This window comes from Rattus norvegicus, chromosome 15 (assembly GCF_021556685.1).
Source record: "Rattus norvegicus strain SHRSP/BbbUtx chromosome 15, alternate assembly SHRSP_T2T, whole genome shotgun sequence".
Lineage (NCBI taxonomy): Eukaryota > Metazoa > Chordata > Mammalia > Rodentia > Muridae > Rattus > Rattus norvegicus.
The window spans coordinates 22815303-22839255 of NC_141548.1; the positions used below are offsets into that span (position 1 = coordinate 22815303).

At 43.9% G+C, this 23953-nt stretch overlaps 1 protein-coding gene across 18 annotated transcripts in view; it reads right to left on the reverse strand.

Annotated features, from left to right (window-relative positions):
- The window catches only part of Ddhd1 (DDHD domain containing 1), a 67685-nt gene that overhangs the window by 10335 nt on the left and 33397 nt on the right, over positions 1-23953 (reverse strand). For 6 of the 18 annotated variants that reach the window (XR_015637959.1, XR_015637958.1, XM_087585545.1 and 3 more), the window contains 7 exon segments: positions 19461-19589; positions 17886-18033; positions 15135-15241; positions 11384-11490; positions 6823-7085; positions 5354-5429; positions 1323-1472 (listed from right to left, as the gene is read on the reverse strand). Coding sequence is in view for 8 of the 18 variants with exons in the window: in XM_087585545.1 (XP_087441671.1) it covers positions 1323-1472; positions 5354-5429; positions 6823-7085; positions 11384-11490; positions 15135-15241; positions 17886-18033; positions 19461-19589 (980 nt within the window). In the remaining 10 variants the exon portion in view is untranslated. 18 annotated transcript variants of the gene reach the window in all.

The following is a 23953-nucleotide window of genomic DNA, read 5'->3' on the forward strand; positions in this document are numbered from 1 at the left end:
ATGAATTTGAGATGTTCAAAGAAGACAGAACTCCTGGGTGAAGCGAAACACAGCCATGCTGGTCACACAGCCATGCTGGTCACACAGCCATGCTGGTCACACAGCCATGCTGGTCACACAGCCATGCTGGTCACACAGCCATGCTGGTCTCAGAAGTGACTGCCGTGACTGTGGTCACATCTAAGCCTCACACTCGCAGGGCGGTCACTTGGCAGACGCTTACTTCCGCTTTTCGCTGGGGCTTTCTCTCATACAGGGCAGTTGTGAGCTGAGACACAGGGGGCTTTCTAAAGCTCCGTTGGTACCAGCTTCAGGTCTTTCAAAGGACACCACACAATTACAATAAAGGCCAATTCAGATTCATTGTATGCGGTAGAGAACCAAACCAGGTTCCTCCTGCAAGCTACGCATGCACTTTACCACGGGGCTGAACTCCAGCCTGAAGGCTGTGTCCGTCTATAAACAACCCCTCAGCTTCACTAAACACCTGGACATAACAGCGTGATGTGCTTACATTAAGAGACGGTAAAAAAACAAAGGTAGTACAAAACTGAAAAAAACCCGAGTATTTTACACTTTCACTCAACTAAATGCATGGCTTTACCTCCTTCCTTGCTTTTGGGGTAAGAGGACTGCCAGACTTATGTCAATTTTATGTTGTTGTTCTGAAAAACGTTACTTAAAGCAGGACATTTGAAGTCTATTACTCATGTGTTTAATTTTGTGTTTAAGCACGTGTCGACCACAGAGGTCCACTCTGGGAATTGCTTTCCGCCTTCTATCAGGTGGGCTGCAGGAGTGACCTCAGGCGGACAGGTGTATGGCAAGCTCTCTGGCCAGCCTTTGAAGCAAGTTTGATCTTACTGTTCACAGGCCACCAAGATTAAAACTGCCTCATGTTTAAAGTCTAGTAGGCGTTGCCTCCTGTCCAGTTGTCCAGGGATATTACTGTTATAATTGTTTAAAGAGAGTTGGTTCATGTATATGTGGACCATGTGCATGCAGTGCCCATAAAGGCCAGAGGAAGGACCTCACTGAAGGTGGACTTACAGAGGGTAGGAGTCATGGGATGTGGATGCTGGGAACCACACCCAGGTTCTATGCAAGAACAGCAGGTGTCTTAACAACCACCACTCTGGTCCCTGATGTTACCAGTGCAATAGGAGACCATCTCAACGTTTTATTTCATGAACTCTGAATGAACCAATACACAACCTTTCCCAATGAGCCAGATAATGAATTTCCTTGTTCATGCACAGTACCTGGCAAGGTTTCTCACAGAGCATCAGCTCACTATCTAGGAAGTTCATGCTGAAACTCACCACTGGGTCTGTAGGATGAAAAATATTTAGTAAGCGGTTACAGATCTCTCTAGGTAAAATGTGGTCTTGACTTCCGGTATTTCCTGGTCGGATGCCGCGTAATGCTAAAAAAACTGCTAGCGGAGATCCCATACAGAAGAAATTCTCAACCTAAAATGAAAAAAAGGCCATCCTAAATTTAGCAAAAGCTGGAGTGTTATTTTCAATAGAATCTGAGGATAACATGTTATATAATAAAGTATAAACAATAACATCACCTCTAAGTACATTTGCCTACATTACACTAACTATGGCCATCAGCTATCTTATAATAATTTGATTAATTTAAAACATAACAAGTTAAAGCTGAGGAAAGGAGACGGTGAGGAGAAGCATGCCACTGTTTTCTATCTTAGACAGGCACACATTGAACCAGGATGTGTGTGACGGATCAAGATCACTGCTGTTCCCAAGAAGGGGGAGCCTCCAACTCTGAGGGTTTTACAGAGGTGCAGCAGGCCAAGGCCGGTACAAGACAGTGAGGATTTCTACAGCGCAGGCTAGGGCATCAGTGCTGGGGACAAGACTGATACTCATGTAGTCTAAAGCAGAGAGACAGGTACTGGAGGATGTTTGAGAAAATAGATAAGACAGAAAGTCTGGGTGTAGGAGAAAGTCTACATGGGATGACAACATTCAGATCTCACTCTTTAAGTAACATCGGACTCTTAAGGAATATAGTCTTAATTCAGAACAGAACTTAACCCATATTTGGGGAGGCTTAACCTGGTAGTAGTGTGTGGACATTCCCCAAAATTGGGATACTACTGATTTGGGGGGGGGGGACTCTCTTAAAATAAACAAGGCAAGCAACAGTCCCAAGGAGGGCAGCACAGCTGTCACCCGTTGGGGACATGCGAGCATGGAAGCTGGCCACGGTTCCTGGAAGGAGATGGATGAGAACTTCTGGAGTGTGCACTTCCACTGTCGCTAAACCTTATTTCTGCTCATAAGTTCAAGATCTCTGTAGTATGTGGCCGAGCAGGGGTACAGAACTGTATCTTTCCCCATCTACAACTACATCCCCATCCCCATCCGGGTAGTGGCAAGAAAGTGAATGAGCCAGCCTGGCTGTGCTCAGAACATGGACAGTTCTACATTTAGTCAGCAGGAGGAAGGGGACTCTAGAAGACAGGGTGAAAGAAAGACCCAGAAAAAAAGGCATCATGCAAGTCAGATTCTAATCTTAATATCCCATCACATCTCCTTAACTATATTGTGACTGTCTTGGCCTCCAACTTTGTACACCCGTAACTCTTTCCAAAAAGACCACAGATTGACTTTTTAGAATGAAGCAACACACATGAATATTTATTTTGAATGAATATTCTGAAATGGTGCCTTCATGTTCCTGAACCTGGAGCTCTGGTATATGCTACCACCTAGCTGTGCCCAGCCCAAGGAAAAGCACTGCAAAGAATGGACACAGAGGATATAATCCAGCTCTCCTATAAAGTCAGAAGGGCTGGAGGAAGGAGAAAAATCAAGCCACACACGTGGCTCATGTCTGTACTCCCAACACTCATGAGACTGAGGCAGGACTGGGACTTTGAGGCCAGCCTAGGCCACACAGTAATTTCGAAATTAGCCTAGTCTACTTGGCAAGACTCTGCCTCAAAAGATAAAGAAGGGTGAAGGATTGGCTCAGTGGGTAAGAGCACTCACTCTTTAAGCAGAAGGACCTAAATGTTAATCTCCCGAATTCATGTAAAAAAGTAAACCCCGGGTGTGGTTATACAAGCCTGTAGCCCCAGAGTAGTGGGGCAGCAGCAGGATTCTGAAATCCTACAAGCCAGCCATCCAGTCAAAATACCATGAGAGAATCTGTCTTAGGGCAACAAGGCAGGAGACAAAGGAAGACATCTGGCTTTGTGCTCTGATCTCTTATGTAGGCTGGGCAAACACCTGCACACTCAAGTGCAGGCACCAGACACATACACACTCATGTACACACCCACATACATACTCACACTCTCACACCAGCCTCCCCGCAACATACCAAAAATAGGTGAGAAGAGAAAGTTATGACATTCTATGCAAAATGCTTCCTGACTGGCTAGTCCCTGCCTAACTATGAAAATTGGTCCTCTCATATCGTACCGCTTATGATGGCTGCTGCGTGACAAGCATGCAGAGGCACTGTTCTCTCACAGAGGCTAGACTGCTTTACTTATAACCGTAAGATAATTAGAAGATTGAAAAATAATTGATTGTGTACATGTATGATCTGTATGTGTGTGTAGGGGCATGTGTGTACACATGAGGAGGTCAGAGGACAGTTGTATAACGTTCACTACCTGAATGTGGGTTGCAGGGATTGAAGTCAGCCCTGCCGAGCCATCTCGGCATCAAAGATTTTTGAAAACAGGAAGGTTAGGTGTTGAGTGTAGCCCCCGATTTACTCAGACATGAGTAAACAGCTTGGCTAACATCACTAACAGACAGGACAAAACCACAGGCAAACTAATGTGTAACTGTGTGCCTCACACGCTGACACTTGTCAGTGCTCTCAAAAGTTGGCTGAGACAGGATGGACAGCAGCATTCTCAAGTCAGGCATCTGATGGCTATCCACATGGAGAACCCTCTGCTCTCCTCTGACCCCTTAGGTCCCAAGCATGACTCATCCGGTTCTTAGATACTCCTCTTTAATCTGGACTTCTGTTCTCCTCTCAATACAATGAGAGGTCTTTATTAAGCTACGTATGGCTTGTATCAGAAGAAGCTCAACTACAGTGCAGACTCTAATCACGTGGTACCAAAGCTATGGCCATAATAAACATGCGTTCTAATTCTCTAGTGAGAAGTTTACTTTACTTACCAGATACATTAACAGTTTTAGCATTAATTACACATGGCAGTGTTGGTACAGCTGGAGTTCACAGTAGATCAGGATAACCCTGAGATCATATTCTTTAAGTGCACGTTTCAAATGAACCATTTCATCCCCTGGGCAGTCCTAGGCCTGGGGCTTGTGCGTGCTGGCCAAGGACTTGCCGTCAACAATGAGCTTTTTAAATGTGTAAGTTAAAAGACAAACTGTGTGGGGAGCTGGAGAGATGGCTTAGTGCTTAAGAGCACCTACTTTTTTACAGAGCGCCCCAGTTCAGTTCCCAGCACCCACAGAAAGCTCTGGTACCAGACATGGCCTCAGCAGGCACTAGGCACACGTGTGGTTTACACAAAGACACTCCCTATACTCACAAAAATAACAGTTACAGAACTGCAGGCCAGAGGGTCAGTGTAGTTCTTTCCTCTATCATCCATGCTTTATTAACCCACATTAAGGTCCTATAGGAGAGACACAGCAGGAGCAGGAATGTGGCGCACTGGCTCAGCAGAGATTAAGGGTGAGAGGCCATGCCATCTTGTATCTACGACGCAGGTAAGAACGCCTTCGTCCCGAGTGCGGTCAGTGCTGACACCCGATCCTTCACTCGAGCACTGTCTAAAGGAGTCTAATGACTGCTTTCACTCTGTCCCTGGCAAGAGAAGGCACTTCTCCTCTCAGCCCTGACAAGTCCTGAAAATGGCAGCCAAGTTGAGCCTGCGAGCCGTGTCTTGGGAGATGCCAGACTGTGTGCGCTGACGCTGCTCCTGCTCACCCTCGTTATCTGCGTGCTGCGGACCCAGTTTTGTCACTTCTGCCCGGCAACCACGTCACACATCTGCCTCGACTTCTCCTCTCCGTACTTTTATTATTTTTTCTTTGATATGGCCAAATGTAAACTGAGATGAGGAACGAGTGTTCATCCTTGTAAAGCCCTCCAGGCAAGGGAAGGCCGCCCTCTGGTGCACTGCTGCTCTGGGCGCTGCCCAGGGCACGGGCACTGCTAGATCCTGGCGCTGGGAGACCATCTCGTCTGTGCTGCTCTTTCAGAGCGCGCCAGCGCACATACATGCTCAGTAGCCACTCAGGACCAGACCCCCATTTGTTTCCCGACCCATACGCAGACGTTCAAGCGGTTCTGAGACAAGGAGAAGCTCATTTACCTTAAACTTTAAGGCAGGTGTTTGTGAGCCGGATGGCGCCTTCAATCCATGCAGCCGATCTTCGATTTCCCTCAGCCTAGGAGGCAGTATGAGATCACACGTACACATTTATAGTTTCACCACAAACACAACAGCGTTGAATTAGAGGCTTACTCCTTTATGAAGCAAATGATGGCCTTCCCACTACCCCGTGACACATACGTAATCACTACCTACCTACCTAGTCTACATAGCTTTAAAATTTATACTTTGTCCTCTTTTGCTCAGTGTTTTTTAGAAGTCTTTCTCTTTTCTAGATTTAGTAAAGAATTTTATAGGTCTTTTCATGGCTTTGCGCCCACCTACTTTAATTTCTAAAGCTGCCATTGTCTGTCCACTACATGAGAAGCCGCAGCTTAGCGCTTCTCTGCCGAGGGCTACTTGAGTCATCTTACTCTAGTGCCCTGCTCTGTTTTGCTCACATGTAACACACGTGCTTAGTCTTTCTTTCTCAAGAAAGCTACAGCTCACTTTCTGATACAGACTTGCTCATGTATTTCCTTGATTATTTTAAGACAGTCTCACGTAGCTCAGGCTGACTCTGAGCTATCTAACTCTAACAAGGGCCAGGTTAACAGGCATGTGGCATCATGACTATGCTTGGTTTTTAATGTAAAATGTGCTTTGTAGGTTTCATTTTTAATCGTGTGTGTGTGTGCGCGCACGTGCGTGCGTGCGTGCGTGCGTGCGTGTGTGTATGTGTGTGTAAATGTGACTGCACTGCCTGCACAAGCTGGAAAAGGGCGCTGCATCTCCTGTGGCTGGAGCCAACACGGTTGTGAGCTGACTGACATAGGTGCTGGGAATCAAATTCAGGTCAAACTTACGTTCTTTGTATTTTTTAAAAAATACAGATTTTTCCTCTGTGTAGACCTGAATGTTCTGGAATTCACTCTGTAGTCTGGTTTCAAACTCAGAAATCTGCCTGCCTCTGATAAAATGCCATTTTCTTCCAAGACTAAAAATCATTTTGCTATCATAATATTCGTCTACAGCATCCCAGGGTCGCATCTTGAGACAACTATTCTAAAAGTAAAACAAAGCCAACACTTTGTGAGTAAAAGTTCATCAGTCAGCTGTTTCTGTAAAGTGCTGAACTATCAAAATCAGTGCTTTTCATCGTGGACTCGAATCAGTCAGAGGAGGAACAAAGATGAGAATGCAAGTGTAAACTGAGGTAATGAAGCAGAGAGCTTTTACTCCAGATTTTAACTACTTGTTTCCCTGTGTGCACACAGCACTCCCTGGAGCTAGAGTCACAGGGGGTGGTGAGCAGGCTGAGGTGGTGCTGGGAACTGAACTCTGGTCCTCCGAAAAGTCCTGTGTTCTTAACCACGGCCATCTCTGTAGCCTAAGTAAGGCTTTCCCTTGCGAGCATTAACAATCCCACCATGACGGAGCCTCCCTCCAAGGCTCGGGTGGGTTCTTACCGCCGTTTAGTGATATAGAGCTCATCAAGAAGATGCCGCTCTTCGTAGCTCATCCACCGCTCGTCAGGCAGCTCCTCCTCCTTCTGCAGCAGCTGCTCATAAAGTCGAACTGGATTCCAGCCCATCATGATGTCATAAGTGATTACACACCCCAAGGAATGGGACACTATTGAGACTTTACCCCCTTTCTCTTCAAAGTCTGGATTCCGGGAACAGAAAAGGGAATATAATCGATTCAGCTCTTGCTGAAGGCCTTTAACTAGCTGTTTGAAATAAGAAAATATAATATTAGACTTCACTGAGTGCTGTAAACTTTACTTCTAAATGTAAACGTATTAAGAAGAAAAACAGAACATGGCGGATGCACTCTAACTACGTTATTACAGTTACTAAACTGCTTTAAAAGGAGGCAGGCGTGGAGGTGCAGACATGCTGCACACAGTATCACCAGCACAGAACACGCCACGGGCTGATTACCCACGGAGACGCTTTGAGCGTGTTAGGTGGGTTATACTAGCCAGCCCTGCACGGATGGAGAAACCCTCCGTTTACATCCCAGTATGGTCTCCAAAGACCTCTCCAAGTTTCCACTTCAGTTCATCCTACCGTGTGTCAATTCTAAAGTTTTATAGTGTACAGGCTTTGGGTATAGCAAATATTTAGATTTTTTTTTTCCAGAGCTGGGGACTGAACCCAGGGCCTTGCGCTTGCTAGGCAAGCGCTCTACCACTGAGCTAAATCCCCAACCCAGCAAATATTTAAAAAGAATATAAATTTGTGACAATATGCTTTCTCTCTGTGAAGCGGTTTCCCTTGAGTTGAGCATCAGTAGACATTTCTGAGAGAGCACTGCCTTCCCTGAAGCCACAAGAAAACACTGTTTATCACTCGGCCTGTCCTGGACCTGACCTGAAGTTCAGCACAGTCCTCCTCCTTAATGTTTCTTCCAGTTGATACAAAATTTCAGTTTTATCCATTTTATCTCATTTCTTAACAAGCCAGTTAGCTGTTGCTGACAGAGGCTTTCTTTTCTTTCTCTTCTTGCAGCTTCTAATTTCAGTAATGAGACAACCAAACTCTCCCGTCTACTACTCAACGCTCTTCACCTGAATGCTTAAACTGGCATTCGCTCTTGTGCTCTATGACTGGGCGACTCAGGGGTGACACGCATGAAGGCCTGGCATCCTTCACTGACAGCTTAGAGCAGGACAAACGATGCTGAAGCTAAGGGCGCTACTGGAATGGCAGTGAGTCTGATGCAATCTTCTGGTGACGGGATACACACTTTGTGACTCCCACACGCATCAGAGTCACTGGCACTGCCAAGGGCAGACTGCTGTGCTCAACCTCTGACTTCTTGACTCAGGCTCTGGAGGCCCCGGGAGCTTGCATCTGTACCGAGCTCCTGGAGAATGTTGCCACTGCTGGCCTGGGAACTCTACCTTACCAGTTCCAGGACAAATGGACACTAAAGCCTTCAGACAGACTGCAGGTGACTCTCAGGTAGGATTGGGCTGTGTGTGGGATATCAATCCGCACGCACTTCTCTGAGAGCTGTAAGTAGTTCTCTAGAGTAAGCTTCTATGCTATCAGCCATCCAAAACAAGACAAAACAAAACCAACTTCCTTACTTATAAGCCACGCAACAGTTCCAGCAAAGGTGCACATCAGTGTGTTGCCTGGGATTGACCCCAGGACTTTGTGCTTGCTAGGGGAAGTGAGACACTGACCTAGCTCTGTGGTATCATTGAAGGTCTTTGTGGTTTAAACCATGCAGACATGTATGTACTTTGGTATACTGGCAAAAAAGCACACGATTTTCATGTTTTTAAAAAAAACGTAACCCTCTAAAAGTGTGAAGTGAGAAGGACTAGCTGGAAACAGCCCTGTCCCTCTAACCCGGGTTCTCCTGTAGCCATTAAGAAAGCTACACTTTTCCCTTGAGAATCTCCATCTCAGAGTCAAGAGACCAAGAGGTGACCTAAATTAACTGCTGTGGAGATGAGAGTGCACCTCTGTGGGTGGTAGCTTTTGCATCTACACGGTCTCTTGTTTCCACGTTGAAGGAGTGTCCACTCTTTGAACGCAGCTTTGCAACTACAAAGGTCTCATCACAGCGAACACGCATGCCCCTTCAGTCCCTGATCACCAACTCACTTCTATGTTAGAGAGTAACACCAGAGATTAATGTTTTAGGAGGCTTTAATATTTTATGAGTGTTGTTTGGATGTATGTCTGTGTAGCACATGTGCCTGGAGGAGGTCAGAGGAGAAAGTTATGATGCCCTGGAACTGGAGTCAGGATGGCTCTGAGCCACCATGCGGGTGCTGGGGACTGAACCAGGGTCCTCTGCAAGAATAACAAGCGCTCTTGGCTGCTGAGCCATCTCCCCGGCTCCAGCCCAGGGATTTACCTTACAGACTTTCCTTCTGTAAACAAACAAGAGCACTTTAGCCCCTCTCAGTATGAACTCCTTTGGTTCTTCACAGTGCCTGGAGAAGCACTACCCAGAACTCCCTGATGGGATCACCTAGGAGAACTGTTCATTTAAAATATAAACACGGCTTAATTTCAGACCAAGTCACAACCTCTAGGGGATGGAAAACGGTTTTTCCCTGTTAACTTTGATATTTTGTTTCCTCAACCTTTTATTCAAAAATAACTTGAAAAATATAAAACATCACAAAGTAAACCAAAGGTCTGGGCTGGAGCCCACTCGCTGCTCTTCGGAGGACCCATGTTCAGCAGGCTGGCATACTGCAGCCTGCTGACTCGAGCTCCCTGGGACTCCACGGGCCTTGGGCTCACACGCACATTCCCCTCCTCAATACAGAACTTATGGAACCACACATTATGCCTCTCTAGTTTTCTTTTGTTAACGTTTATCACATTTGTGTTCTTTCTGCTTCTATAAATATGCAAACATACACCTTCCCCAAATGTGTGGTAATTACTTGAGGAATTTAGCACATACACTGTCTTCTTTTATTCCTTAACACCCCCCTGTATACTCGTACACTCCCTTGAGTCAGGAGCATTTCTAGTTTAATTATCCACTATTTGGATCTATTTTATCTAATCTACAACCCACAACCCAACTCTTGTCCTCCTTCCCTGCAGCTTCCTGCTCTCCTCCAGCACAGCAGAGGAGAAGATACAGAATCTATCAGATCTCTTCAGCTCCTGTTCTCGGGAATGCTTCCTCTAACTACTGTCCTTATGACACTTATGGTTTGAAAGAATTCGGCCCTCGTCCTGGTCCTTGTTTTGTGTTTCTCAGGTATCTCTCGATATCACGATGCCACACAGGGGCTGGCGCATCCTTCACAGGGCATCACATCTAAAGGCTTACAGTGTCCACTTGTCCCTTGGGAAAACCCAATATAGACACTGCCTGATTTCTCCTGTGTGTAATTATAGCTCTCCTTTATGGACCAGTGAGCAGTCTACAGGGATGAAGTCTAAGACCAGGCAATTAGTCTGCTCCTAAATAAAACACTGCCCCCAAGTCAATGTTCCCTGATGATTCATGTCCAGCGTCTGTGTACCCAGCACTACCATGACAGCTGCAAAAGTGATTTCCAACCCCAGTCAGCGCCACTGTTCCAAAAGCAAGGGGCCTATCGGCTTCCCACTTACTTTTTAATGTGAATGTAAGATTGAAAATCACCTGCCCTCCTTTACTGCACTGTCACTACTCTACCCCACACTAAAAGTAGTGAGGATTCCTGTAGTGACAGTGAACGACCTGGGTGCCCAACAGGTTCAGATCCAGGCAACTGGCTCCTACCCTTGCCACCTCCACTGACATCTGAACATTTCTTTAGCTTATGTCATAAACTATCTATGTTTTGGTCTCTGGATCAGCTACACTCACAGGGATTGGTAATTTTTCTCTTGGTACTACAAACGTCAGATGTTAGGTGTGCTCATTGTGATAAGAGGTATTTTTGTTTCTTAGCTATTTTAGTGTAAATGACTGGGAAATGTATGCGTGTATGTAAACATAGTCACCTGTACACACATACACACGGATTAATATATATACACACACATACATACACATATATGTGTATATATTATACCTATAAACACATTTTACAAATTATGAGTTCAGAATGATACCTTCATTTCTAATCTCTACCCACAATAGGCTCATACATATTTATTTATACATTATATACTATATTATTTCTTTTCATTATTATATCATTTTTCGAGATAGGGTTGACTCTGTAGTTCAGACTGGCCTTGAACTCACGGCCACCTTTCTGCCTTAGTCGCTGAGTGTTGGGAATACAGGTGCGCACACCATGAACCTCTTGTGTTGTTGTGAGACAAGGTCTCACTGTGTAGCTCTCTTCCGAGTGTGGGACTGAAGGTGTGCCCTGCCGGTTCTGGCCTTTCTTTCTCTGTGTTTTTAAGGAACACCAAGTGGTTGGTCCAGGCCCGGCCCGCCTGGGAAGCCCTTGCTCTGAGGCTGAGGAATCCACTATGAGAAGGCACGGGCCTGCTGCACTGGAAGGCACAGTGAACACGACAAGCTGGTCAGGCCACCTACCTCATCCCTGTAGAGCGGGCTGGTGTAGTACATGATGTCCATGGCGCTGCTGTTGAGCATGTCCCTCAGGCCCCGCACCTTGTCAGGAGTGATGGAGTCAACAGTGTCTGAGAACAGAGAACCAAACCAAACTTAGCAAGGCTATGGGGATGTTTCCATCTCCTAGAATAACCTAGTATTTAAACACCAGACATTAGTGGGGCTCTTTCCTTCTCGCAAAACATCTAAGACGAAACTAAACAAAAGCCCAAACTAAAAAGTAGAAGACAACAAAAAGACACAAAAAGGAAAGGAACGTGAAGGGAAGACGGCCATTGTTAATTTGTTGGGTTCTATTTACCTTGGGCCTGACTATGCCTATCTGGTGTGCTGGCACTGCGATCACAGAACCAGCAACAAACAAAACTTTTCTTATGCTTGCTATTTATCTCTGGTGACCCAGTGACGCATGTGCTGTCAGGTCCTAAATACAAACAAAGGCGAACAAACGCCTATGGCCTTCAGAAACAGGACACTGTAGCGCTTACAGAAGTACGGAAGGCGGACAGAGCCGCAGGCCCTCCTCGCTGCACCACTCAGACTGTTAGTGTGAATTTGTTCTGTGGTTTAGCACAACACAGTAAGGACCAGAAGGCACCACGGTAAAGACTAAGCCTTTCTACGTGCTCTGAACTCTTCTCCCAAATGTTTTCTAAAGTGTTGAAAGTCATGGTCTTCTGCCGAGCCCTTGGTCTGGCTGATACATAGCAGACATCTTTTTGTCTTTAACCATTTCCCCCACAGGATAACCGGCTTCAGCACTGGGCTGCCACGCTGCTCTGCTGTGATCAGGGTCCAGCAGTGGCACAGGAATGTGTGAGGCACGTGCTGCAGCCCTGCTTTATCTGCCCAACTCTGTCCCGACATTCAAGTGTTTCAACTTCAAAAGTTAAATGGCTCCAGCCACCTCGGAGGACGTGACTCCCTGACGCAGTTCTTGGCTATCCTGGGCCTTCTGTTCTATTCACAGTCAGCTTACAAGTTCTGTGAAAATCTACAGACCAACTTGAGAGTTGGCATCTCTAGAATACTCAACCAGTTAATGTGAGAAAATCAACTTAAACTTATCTAAATTTTCTATATTTTAATAGTACATGTACTTTAATAGTTAAATGTATAAAATTACTTAAAGTTACACTTTTTATATAAAAGTTGCATACTTAAGTTATTTCTTGGTGTATTGCATTTTGATGTTATTTTTGTTTGTTGCTGGTCTACAGAAGAGCAGTTATTTTTGCACATAAACCCTCTATGTCATGACCTTGATAAGCTGATCGGTTCTAATGATTTTTCTGTAGTGTGTGTGTGTGTAAGTGTGTGTGTGAGTGTGTGTGAGTGTGAGAGTGTGTGTGTGAGTGTGAGTGTGTGTGAGTGTGTGTGAGTGTGAGAGTGTGTGAGTGTGAGAGTGTGTGTGAGTGAGAGAGTATGTGTGTGTGTGAGTGTGTGTGAGTGTGTGTGTGAGTGTGTGTGAGTGTGAGAGTGTGTGAGTGTGTGAGTGTGAGTGTGTGTGAGTGTGTGAGTGTGTGTGAGTGTGAGAGTGTGTGTGAGTGTGAGAGTGTGTGTGAGTGTGAGTGTGTGAGAGTGTGTGTGTCTGTGTGAGTGTGAGAGTGTGTGTGTGAGTGTGTGTGTCTGTGTGTGTGAGTGTGTGTGAGTGTGTGTGTGTGAGTGTGTGAGTGTGTGTGTGAGAGTGTGTGTGTCTGTGTGAGTGTGAGAGTGTGTGTGTGTGAGTGTGTGTGTCTGTGTGTGAGTGTGTGTATGAGAGTGTGTGTGTCTGTGTGAGTGTGAGAGTGTGTGTGTGTGAGTGTGTGTGTCTGTGTGTGTGAGTGTGTGAGTGTGTGTGTGAGTGTGTGTGTGTGTGTGTGTGTGTATTCTGAGCAGAGAGCACGGGACCTGTAAGCCAAAGCCGCTGCTTTCAATTCTTTGTTCCTGTCATTCCCTCTTCATGTATTACTGTGTGCAGAGACAGGACGCCGCACAGAAACCTTCGTTTTTATCATCTGACTCCCAGTTAGTACACTGGTATTTGCCACAGCATACTTTTATTTTGCAATCTATGCAGAGTAAAGCTGATTATGAATTTAGTACTTGTCCGGTTTTATGTGCCCATGCTGCGACCAGGACCTCCACGGTGTGCCTTTCCTCCCTAAAGTGTTGCCTGGCCTGCAGTTTTGCCCTTCCCCCTGCTATCTGAATGGAAGAGGAAAGTTCAGGATCTTTCAGTTATCTTAGTGCCTTCAAAACTATGTTAATAGGTGACGCCCAGAACCCCAGGGCTCAGGAGGCTAAGGCAGGAAGACTGTGTTCAAGGCCATCTGGCTACAAAGGTCAGACTGTTCAAAACAAAACAAGTAACTTGGAAATGAGTGTGATCGGATACATGAAACTCCCAAATAATCAATAAAAGTATTACGTTAGGGAAAGAAATTAAAAAAACAACACGTTGCTTTGGACACTCTTGCACACCATCTATTTTCTTAAACATCAACGTTTGCATTTTGAACTTTCTCAGGGTCCGTCTGCTTAGGAGTAGGACGGCTGGGCCGTGTGGTCACCCTGCTTAGACAGCTAAGGAACTACCGACCGTCTTGTGAAGCAGCTATGCCATTTCCTGTCCCCACTGGCATACGTGCAAGGGGTCCTGTTTCTGAAACGTGCGTTGCTGACCCTATCTCCCATTGTCTCCATCCTCATCCTCACCATGTGAGGAAGTACTGCCTGGAGGTTTTGCTATGCATTTTTGCTAATAAATAATGATGCTGAGAAAAACAAAAAACCAACAACCAACCAATCACCCCCCAAAAAACAAACAAACAAAAAAACCCAAACAAAACAAACACTCCCCTGTCAACAAACAAACCAACTAACCGACTGACCGACCGACCGCACCAAGCACCACAGCAGTGTGAACTTAGTCGGATGACGGGCTCGGCCCAGGGGCTTAGTGAATGTTACTTCACCCTGCTGTCTACATTCCTCAAGTTTATTTGGGTGAACAAGAAACGCCCAAACGATGGTGTTTTATACAGAACTTTACATATATACCATCACTGATGGGACTTCTTCCTTGGCCATGAGCATTTAATTACTTCTTTTTTTAAAAGTTCATGACAATTTCTGATGCCATTTTGGAGCTGGCATGCTCCAGCTGTCAGTCCTGACTGTGAGACAAGGCCACAGACGCGGAAGACTCTGGGCTACATCCGGGCAGTGTGTATGTGTAGCACTGTGAGGAAGGGGGGTGCTGGTGTCAGAGAGACCTAGATCTCCTCCCTCTACCTTCAAACCACAAAGGACACGGACACACACACACACACACACACACACACACATACACACACACACACACACAGTGTGATCTATGAGGTCTATGTGGGAGTCCAAAGACACAAATCAATGTTGGTAATTTTAAAAACATTTTTTTCGCTCAAATATGTTCTTGAATAATCTGGAATAAAAAATGAATATACCTTAAGCCAACTGAAAAGATTTGTTTATGGTGTTTATGTCCAGCTGGTCTGTAACTCGTTATATAAACCGCGAGAGCCTTGAACTCACAGATCCTGAATTACCCCTCACGTGTGGGATTAAAAGCACACGACACCACATGTGACTAGGATTTTGTTCTTAATAAAAATATTTTTAAAACTTTGTATATTTATTCTTGAAAAGGTTTGTCCCTGGCTAAAATCATTCGGTTTCAAACAAAGTATACCTCCATCAAGAGTAAGCTTCGATCGCCACTCCACAGGCAGAAACTCAACGTGTGTTGCGTGGTTGGCAAAATGCTTTTCTTCTATTTTCCTTGCAGCCTCTCTCATCCTAGAAAATAAAACAGAAGACAAACCGAGGCTGACTTCACACACTGCTACAGCACCCTGCAGTGTGAGACTCCGTCTCCCACCGACTCTGTCTCCAGTGACTGCAGTCACTTTCCTGTCGGCCACTGAGGACCTGAACTCCTCCCACTGAGGACTGGAGTGGCTCCTCAGGGGTGGAAAAGCACAGGGAGTGCCCACGCCTGTGCTCACCTCCATGCGTCATCGGTTACCTCATTTCAGTGCTGCTACCTACCTTACACTTAATTAATACACAATTAGGTTATTTCCTTTCTCTCTTCCTCTCCTCCCTCCAATATTTCTTATATCCCTGTACCTTCCTCTCCTGCTCCCTCTCAAATTATGGCCTCTTTTTTTTTTTTTTTTTTGGGTTCTTTTTTTTCCGGAGCTGGGGACCGAACCCAGGGCCTTGCGCTTCCTAGGCAAGCGCTCTACCACTGAGCTAAATCCCCAGCCCCATTATGGCCTCTTTTACTTGAACTATTATTACTGTGTGTGCACCCACTCTCGTGCACGTACTCAGGAATGAATTTACACACACAGCCTGCTGGGTCTGTCTGGTGTTGCTTACATGGACATGATTTCAGGTCTGACCATGCTGTACTGGGTAAGCGAGCAGGGGCTCTTTCCGAAGATGACTAATTCCCCTCTCTCTGATGGAGTTAGCTGCCTGTAGTTCTTCATCTAGTGATGGGCCCTCGTCAATTTTCTGGCATGCACGTCTCGTGGTGGTGCCGTGCTTCCGGTCCTCAGGCAGTCAGACCATGGAGTTTTCACAGGGTCCCTTCCCTAGCACGCCCATGAGATGCCATCTTGCACAAGAGCTCCTTGGCTCTTGCACGATTTCTGCCCCTCAGCCTCTGTCTTTTCTTTATGATGCAAACTACAGGATTCTTTTTACTTGAAAGATTAAGGTATCAATGAACTTATATTTTTTTGTCGGTTATGTGAATTTTACCAGAAGGATAGGCTGGTGATTGGCCCAACATTATGAAGATGCTGAATGGGTCACTGGGAAAACTCTCATGGTGTCCCTTCAACAGATACATCTTCCTCGCAAGTTTTAAACCAAATCGCAGAGACCACATCATTTTATTTCTGCTTCTATTTTCTTGGTGCGAACACTGAACCCAAGGTTTCAAATCCCCGAGGCAACTGTACACGTGAGGTAAATGCTATACCACTGCGCTACGTCCCCAGCTCTCTTATCTCTAAATAGCATATTTTCCTAAAATAACATCTATTTGATATTATGGTGCTGTAATTGAGTGATTTTTAATTTTAGTAAACATGTAGTTCAGGGGCCTCATTTCCCCAGCCGATTATAAAAACTATTTTATAGTAACATTAAAACATTTTACATTTGTTTTTTGTTTCAAATGCTCCAGCCCATCCACTGCAGACGGTAGACAGGTCTCACGTGTCTGTTGTTAATTCTCACCCCACACCCCTTGTCTCTCAAGTTTTCTACCATCTGCTTGCTAACTGCACGTGTGATGTCACTAACACGGCCTCTCTATTGTACAGCCCTGTAGAGTGGTAGTGGAGGCCAAGCAGTGTCAGTGAGTCTGGAAAGACTCCACGGGCTTTAGCCTTCCTGTGTTATGTTTTGCCTCATTTGTACCTGAAGAAATCAAACTTCTCTTTTCCTAAGGATCTCGGGGAGGCTATGTCAGCAAGCCTACTTCTCATGGTCCCTGATATCTAAGCAAAGAATGTTTCAGGATATAATTATCGTGCCAAGTAGTAAATGACTACTTATCATAAAATCAGAATTGGAGCTATGAGATAGATGCCTACAACAGAAACCAAAAGACTGAAGAATTAAGAGGCATGCCAGTGTCCAATGGCAACACAACGTGAACGGCACAGTACTTTTTTACTTTAATCTCTGGTGGGTGTGATGATTTCACAGTGTTGCAAGGTCAGTGTTTATGTAGTTTACTGAGAGCTAATCCTAGCAGCAGACAGCATTCACTTCAGGAATAAGGGTTTTGCTGGCAGCCTCCGAGTCTGGTAAACCGCGCTTTCAGCGGTGCCTGACTGACTCTCAGGCACTGTAAGTCTGTGCTCACCAGCTTACTTTATATTGACAGAAGAGCCAAATCGACGGTGTGACCTTCAACCCCAACATCCCTTCAACATAGCACTTAACTTCTGGATCACACGAATCCCCCCCCCCCCCCACACCCTGATGAGCTCCTAACTGTTCTAGGACACAGCTGGGTATGTATCCATTAAGGAGGAAAATAGCCTGCCTCTGTGTTCATATCCACTGACGTCTGTGTGAAAGTCCACAGTTGCTTCCTCAGGAGCAATGAGTGGGCAGAGTGTATTGAAAATTATGTTTAAACAAGTTTTAATCTTCTCAGAGTTGGACAACTTTGAAAACTTTCAATTTCTGAAGCTCACAGAGTAAGGAACAAACTTAAAACCAGATCTTTTCCTGCTGAGGACCTTAAATCAATTAAATACACTGACTAAGGCTTATCCCTCCCTCTCTGCATTGGAGGGGACACCAGACTTCATCTAGATACAGTCACGCTTGGTTTAGTCCTGAAACATCACTGAGGTTATGCCTTATGTGGAGGCTGGGACTCTGGACTCTGTGTGTGCACAGGACTCACATGGCTGTGTTTTTGATGATTCTTCCTTGGTCCATCTTCTGTCCAATGCCGTGCACAACAAACACAATATGAGAAGTTTGCGATGGCTTGTCTTCTAGTGTGGCTTCTTCTACGTAGCCTCTGTGAAGTCTGGTCCCACTGCTGGAGGCTGTGGGGAAATTACAGTCCTCAGTTTACTACTTGCACACTAGGGTTAAAGAAAGAAATAGTAGTAATAATAAGACTATTATAAAAAGGTATTTCACTGGGTCTACAAAGAGGAAGCAAAATTTGTAAGATAATATATGCTGATTGACACAAAACAAACTGAATACAATACAGAAGCCAGAAACCATTAGGAAAACAAAACCTTTCACATTAAAAAAATACACCAGGCATGGTGGCATATGTCTTTATAATCCTGGCACTCGGGGGAAAAAAGGCAGGTGAACTCGAGTTCAAAGCCAACCTGGATTATACAGTGAGTTCCAGGATAGCCCGGGCTACACAGTGAGACCCTGTATCAACAAACAAACAAACAAACAAACAAACAAACACCCCCCCCAAACAAACAAAAAAAACCCCAATGAGAAAAGGTACATGAAAATTAGGGAAAGCTAAGCAAAATATGATACCTACTGTTATAGCATATATACAAAGAGTTTATTAATCAAAAAGTGCACACATCTAATAATGTTTTGTGCTTAAGATGTAAAAAGGCACCCCACAAAATGAATACAACTAACTATAAACATATGAAACATTCGGATACATTTATAGCAAATAAATTAAAAGAGTGGCATACTAACATTTTCTTGGACTTAAAAAGTAAAATTTCAAACTTATTTAGGATTCTCTATCTTCCCTAAACACTTAGAAGACGTGTGTGTGTGTTTATGTGTGTCTGTGTGTGTGTGTGTGCACGTGCACGTGTGTGTGCGTGTGCGAGGTGCCTCAGGTATCAGTCCTCGCCCTCCACCGAGCAGTGTCTGGCCCTGCTGCCATGCAGGGTAGCTGGCCCTGCTGCCCCTGCCTCCATCCAGCGACTACGACTGCAGATGCACACTATGCATCAGCTTACGTGGTCGCTGACGACCTGAGCTCAGGTCATCACACTTAACTGGCAGCATTGTAATCTGTGAAGCTCTTTAGCCAACCCTTTTTTTTCTTTTAATAAAAATGAATCAACTCCATTAGCAAAACTTTGAGAGTCGTGTTGTCTTTCTCACATGCACCATTACCTCTCTTCCTCCACTGCAACTGAATCCAGGACAATATGGCTCCAGTCCCCGGACCCACTGTCACTGGAGACAAGGGGGACATTTCTAGCCTCCTCTTCCTTTATGCTATGCATCAGCTGCCATGTTCGGTTTTCACTGTCTTAGACTGGACCGTGCTCACACGTAGACTGGCACTTCCTGTCCTTGTCGTTGTACTCCGAACTCCTAACTCTGAGCTGACGAGTGAGTGCACAGTTCACTTCACAGGGCTCTTGACACTGAACTTCTACTTAAAATATCAATTAAAAACAGGATCTGAGTTATCTACTTTTGATCCCCCAAATTTTGACAGTCCGCTATAACGTGTGACCATTACCTTTAGAAAACCCCAGTTTCTGGGTAACAGTTCTTGCAATTTTGGAAGTTGTTGCGTCACTGTAGAGATAGACCTCGTCCATGCTGTGCCAGTCCACGTGGTTCCGACTCAGTTTGAAACTATGAACAGCTGTTGCACAAAAGAGAGGAATTTCAAGTTCTCCAAGATGGATTTTTCTTGTGTAAGACATTCTCACACCCAGGCTGCTGCATCAGTAATGTCTAACTCAGACACCATGTACTTTAGCTCAGTAGAGAGAACGTCACTGAAAACATTTATGTCACATAAGCAATGCACAGAGCCTTATAAACGATCACCTGTGCTACAAGGAACAGCGCGTGCCAGGTGTGACCGCATGATATTAAACCCTTGCATGTAGCTCACATTTTTGATTATCAAGGAGCTGTATCCCCAGTGGTTTGCCTCTTCTTCTAGAGGGATCTGTATCTCTTCAAAAGTTTTCAACAGCCCTGCACAGAAACTTTAATTCTGTCCCTCTTGTTGATGTTACTAAAGATATCAAGATATGTAAAAATTTTACTCAATGTAAGACAAAAAAGGCAGTAAGAAGAGAATAATGTATTAGAATATAAGGTACGTTGGGAATGGATATTAAGGCCAATGATCACTTGACACTTCTCAGCACAGCAGAAATACAAAAATGAAGCTTTGAGAAGAAATTAATGTTTCTGTGGTGTGGCTACTGCATTTCTGTACTGAGGTTGTGCCTACTGTGCCCGAGGTCCTCAATGCAAATGCAGCCGAGGAATTCCCAAGCTCAGAGGCAGATACTGTGAACTGTTCACTTCTGCATATCCAGTGCTAAATAGAGTGTGGGGCACATGTGTGACTCCACTAATAGTGCAGAAGCAATGAGCTAGAGATTGATCTACTCTATCACTCATAATTGATAACTCATGTATTTTGAAGGCTTAACTTTTCCGTTATCTAGTGGGCACTTAGGTAAGAGACCTTCATAGTCTTATCTTGTAGAAAGTGGTATTCACCATCATTATGTCCAATTAGCATTCTGAAATCTCCTTATGGCAAGAATTGTATCCCCATTTCAGTCATAAAAACTTGATGCAGGGGGTTGGGGATTTAGCTCAGTGGTAGAGCGCTTGCCTAGGAAGCGCAAGGCCCTGGGTTCAATCCCCAGCTCCGAAAAAAAGAACCAAAAAAAAAAAAAAAAAAAAAAAAACTTGATGCAGAAAGAGACTAATTTGCTCAAAAGCTAGTAACTGGCAGGGTGCACCTGTTTTACCTGAAGATGAGTTGTAAATGACCTCAAGTTAAGAGTACAGCTCTGGGAGGCTGGAGAGATGGCTCAGTGGTTAAGGGCACTGACTGCTCTTCCAGAGGTCCTGAGTTCAAATCCCAGCAACCACATGGTGGCTCACAACCATCTGTAATGGGATCTGATGCCCTCTTCTGGTGTCTGAAGACAGCTACAGTGTACTCATATACATTAAATAAACAAATCTGTGAGAGATATGGCTTAGCGCTTAAGCTTCATTAGAAGACCAAGGTTCAATTCCCAACACCTACATAGCAGCTGTCATGTCATGGTGCACATATATATGTGTGCAGGGAAATTACACACAACATAAAATACATTACAAATAATTGAAGTTTTATGAAAATCAATTATGTCATTTACCTCTTAGGATATGTCACTGACGTGTGTGTGTGTGTGTGTGTGTGTGTGTATGTGTCTCACAGGACTAAGATTCAATTAATAACAACATATACTAATAGCTTTAGTTCACAGAAAGCAACCACAGGGAGACTTTTTAAATAAAAAGCTTTTTATAAGCTAAAAGGATTAAAAATTTTGCAAGGGCTTAATAACCATTTACAAAGCAAATTTTTGTTGAAATAGTTCTGAGCTACATATGTTTAAAAGATTGAAACTGATCAAATATTTAGAGAAAAGTAAAATCTAACAAAACTCTGTTCCTCTGAAAACCACTTATATATTTTATATATTGTCTTAACATCTTAAGAACATATACATATGACACAAAATGAATATATACATACATGTAATAATGTAAAACTAAGCCAATAGCACAACAGACAGTTTTAGGAAAGCTAGAACATCTAGGCTTTAAGCAGCTGCTATAAGCTGGGTGTAGGCTACCAGAAGAGAACCAGGTTTACTGTACCTTGGGACCGCTTTCGCTTAAGACCTGTGGCATCTGTGCTCTCCTTATATCCTCTCCATTTGAACAGAGAAGGGAGGGAGAAGGGAGGGATGTGGTAGACAACTAAGAAAGCAAAAACACTGAGCTTCAAAGTAAATTTAAGCGAGGTTTTCTATTCTGCCTTTTCCTTTTCATCCTAACTTTAAAATCTACATTTGACAAACATTATTCTAACTGCTTTCTAAAATACAACTCCTAGTTAAAAATCAGTAAAGCAAAACTTAGTTTAATGTCTGCCAAATATATATGGTCTACTTTTATTGAAAGGCAACTACTGTCTAAATTCACCAGTGACAGACAATTACACGATCGTCATTTAACACCTCTGCATAGTTGTAAGAAATGCAGGGCATTTGAATGCTAAGACAGTTTCTCTCTTTATGATACTGAAGATTATTTAAGTCACCAAATTTCAATGGCACAGCCAAGAGGTGATACACACTCTGAGAATACAGCCACGTTTTAAATGGCTGACTCAGCTGGCCTGAGAGCATGGTATCCAGTCCACTGAATGCTACCCATAGTGACATATGATGGCTTCAAGATTGCTTCAGAAGCAAGGTTTCTTCCTTTCATGACTGAGACAGTTGTTGACAACTTAAAAGTGAAAACATTTTCAAGAAAATCAAATTGAAGGCTCTACTTTTCAACCATCTCTTTTGGAAAGATTAGTGATAACAAAAATAATTTCATTAGGAAATATGCTGTGATAGCTTGTAGGCATTAAGCAGACAACACAGAAAGGCCAGGCAGAGAATTGATATTTGACAAATCAGTCTTAAAGCCAACACGTTCCTTGTTGAATTTTGCTAGTTATGTTACTGATAACATTCCTTATATTTAAGTAAGTAATTATTTTAGTACACTTGAAACAGAATCTTATAACTTAGTTTACTATTTAGTTAACAAATCACCAGATGTTTATAATTTAATTAAAATTTATATTCTAACATATTCAATTTTCAGCCTCACTCTGTTCTACATAAACTTGACATTCATAGGTTAAATGCTGCCCAAATAAAAAACCCTTTATTTCTGTTGTATATACAGTTGAAGTATATGCAAAGATTTGTGCAATAAAGGTTTTTGTAAAATTCTTACAAGGCATTCAAAACTAAACCTACACACTAATTAGTACATCTACAATACAATTAGATAGCTGTAGGACTATAAACTAGGACTAAAAGCTGGGTGACAGCAGCACTATTTATTAAATGCCTTCTGACACAGTGGAAAAGAACATGGAAACAGGCTTCTTCCTGCCTCGTTCTTTCACAGGCTTTCTGGTCAGTCATTCAGGAGCAGAGGTACGCTCAGGCCAGCAAACAAGTACACCAAATACACTAGGAAAAAGCTACGACATAGCTAAGGGGGCAGACAGACACAAACTTGGTGATTTACTACCTGAACCAAATCCCACATTTACCAACTCGAGCTCCCGGGACACACACGGGCCACCTGATATAAAATCATGTGAGCACTCTCAGAAAGCTGGTCAAGACACAAAATGAATTCTCACCTTTCAAAAACATTAGCACGCCTCTAAGAAGATAAGCACCCCGTTACACAGCCTTTTACTCCCAGCCGAAACTTGTTCTTGTTTAAAACCTTTCCATAAAATGAAATGGTGGTTCTTTACCTTTACAACTTATTTCCACTTGAAAATCATTCGCTAGGGAGCGTAACTCTTTTAACCCCAAACACAGAGTTATGCTGTTACTTCCCTTTGCAGAAGAAAATGCTTTGCAAACTACCAGCTGGGGAATCACTCCCTGGTAAAAAAGATCTAATTTCTAGAACGATCTATTTACTTTGTCTTCTGTTAGACACATAGGTTAGTAGTTCCTATGTACTATCTCAATGGTATGCATGCATTCATACAACTCAAGATGCTAGTTTATAAGCTGATAACATTTAATTAAATGTTTACATAGTGAAGTCTTGTTCAGTAATCAGAAAATACTGAAATGTAAATTACTTAGAATCATTTCCTTATTAATCTTGCAAAGAAACTTTAATCACCATGTAATTCTGAATACAGTAGGTTTACCCACAAAGTGGGCGGGCTGATAATTCCCATTAGAGAAACGTGCAATACCTTTTCCCTCTGTGAACACTGACTGTCTGGAAAACTAGGATCTCTTCTTTTTTAGGTAGGGGCTTCCGTAGGCTGCCTCACATATCTCTTGCTGAGTCCCTTTCCAAGCAGTCAGAGTCTAGTTTAGAAAAGTCCCATGGTGCCAAGCGCTGCCCTGGGCAATCCTTACTCTCAGGGAGAGCAGTGGC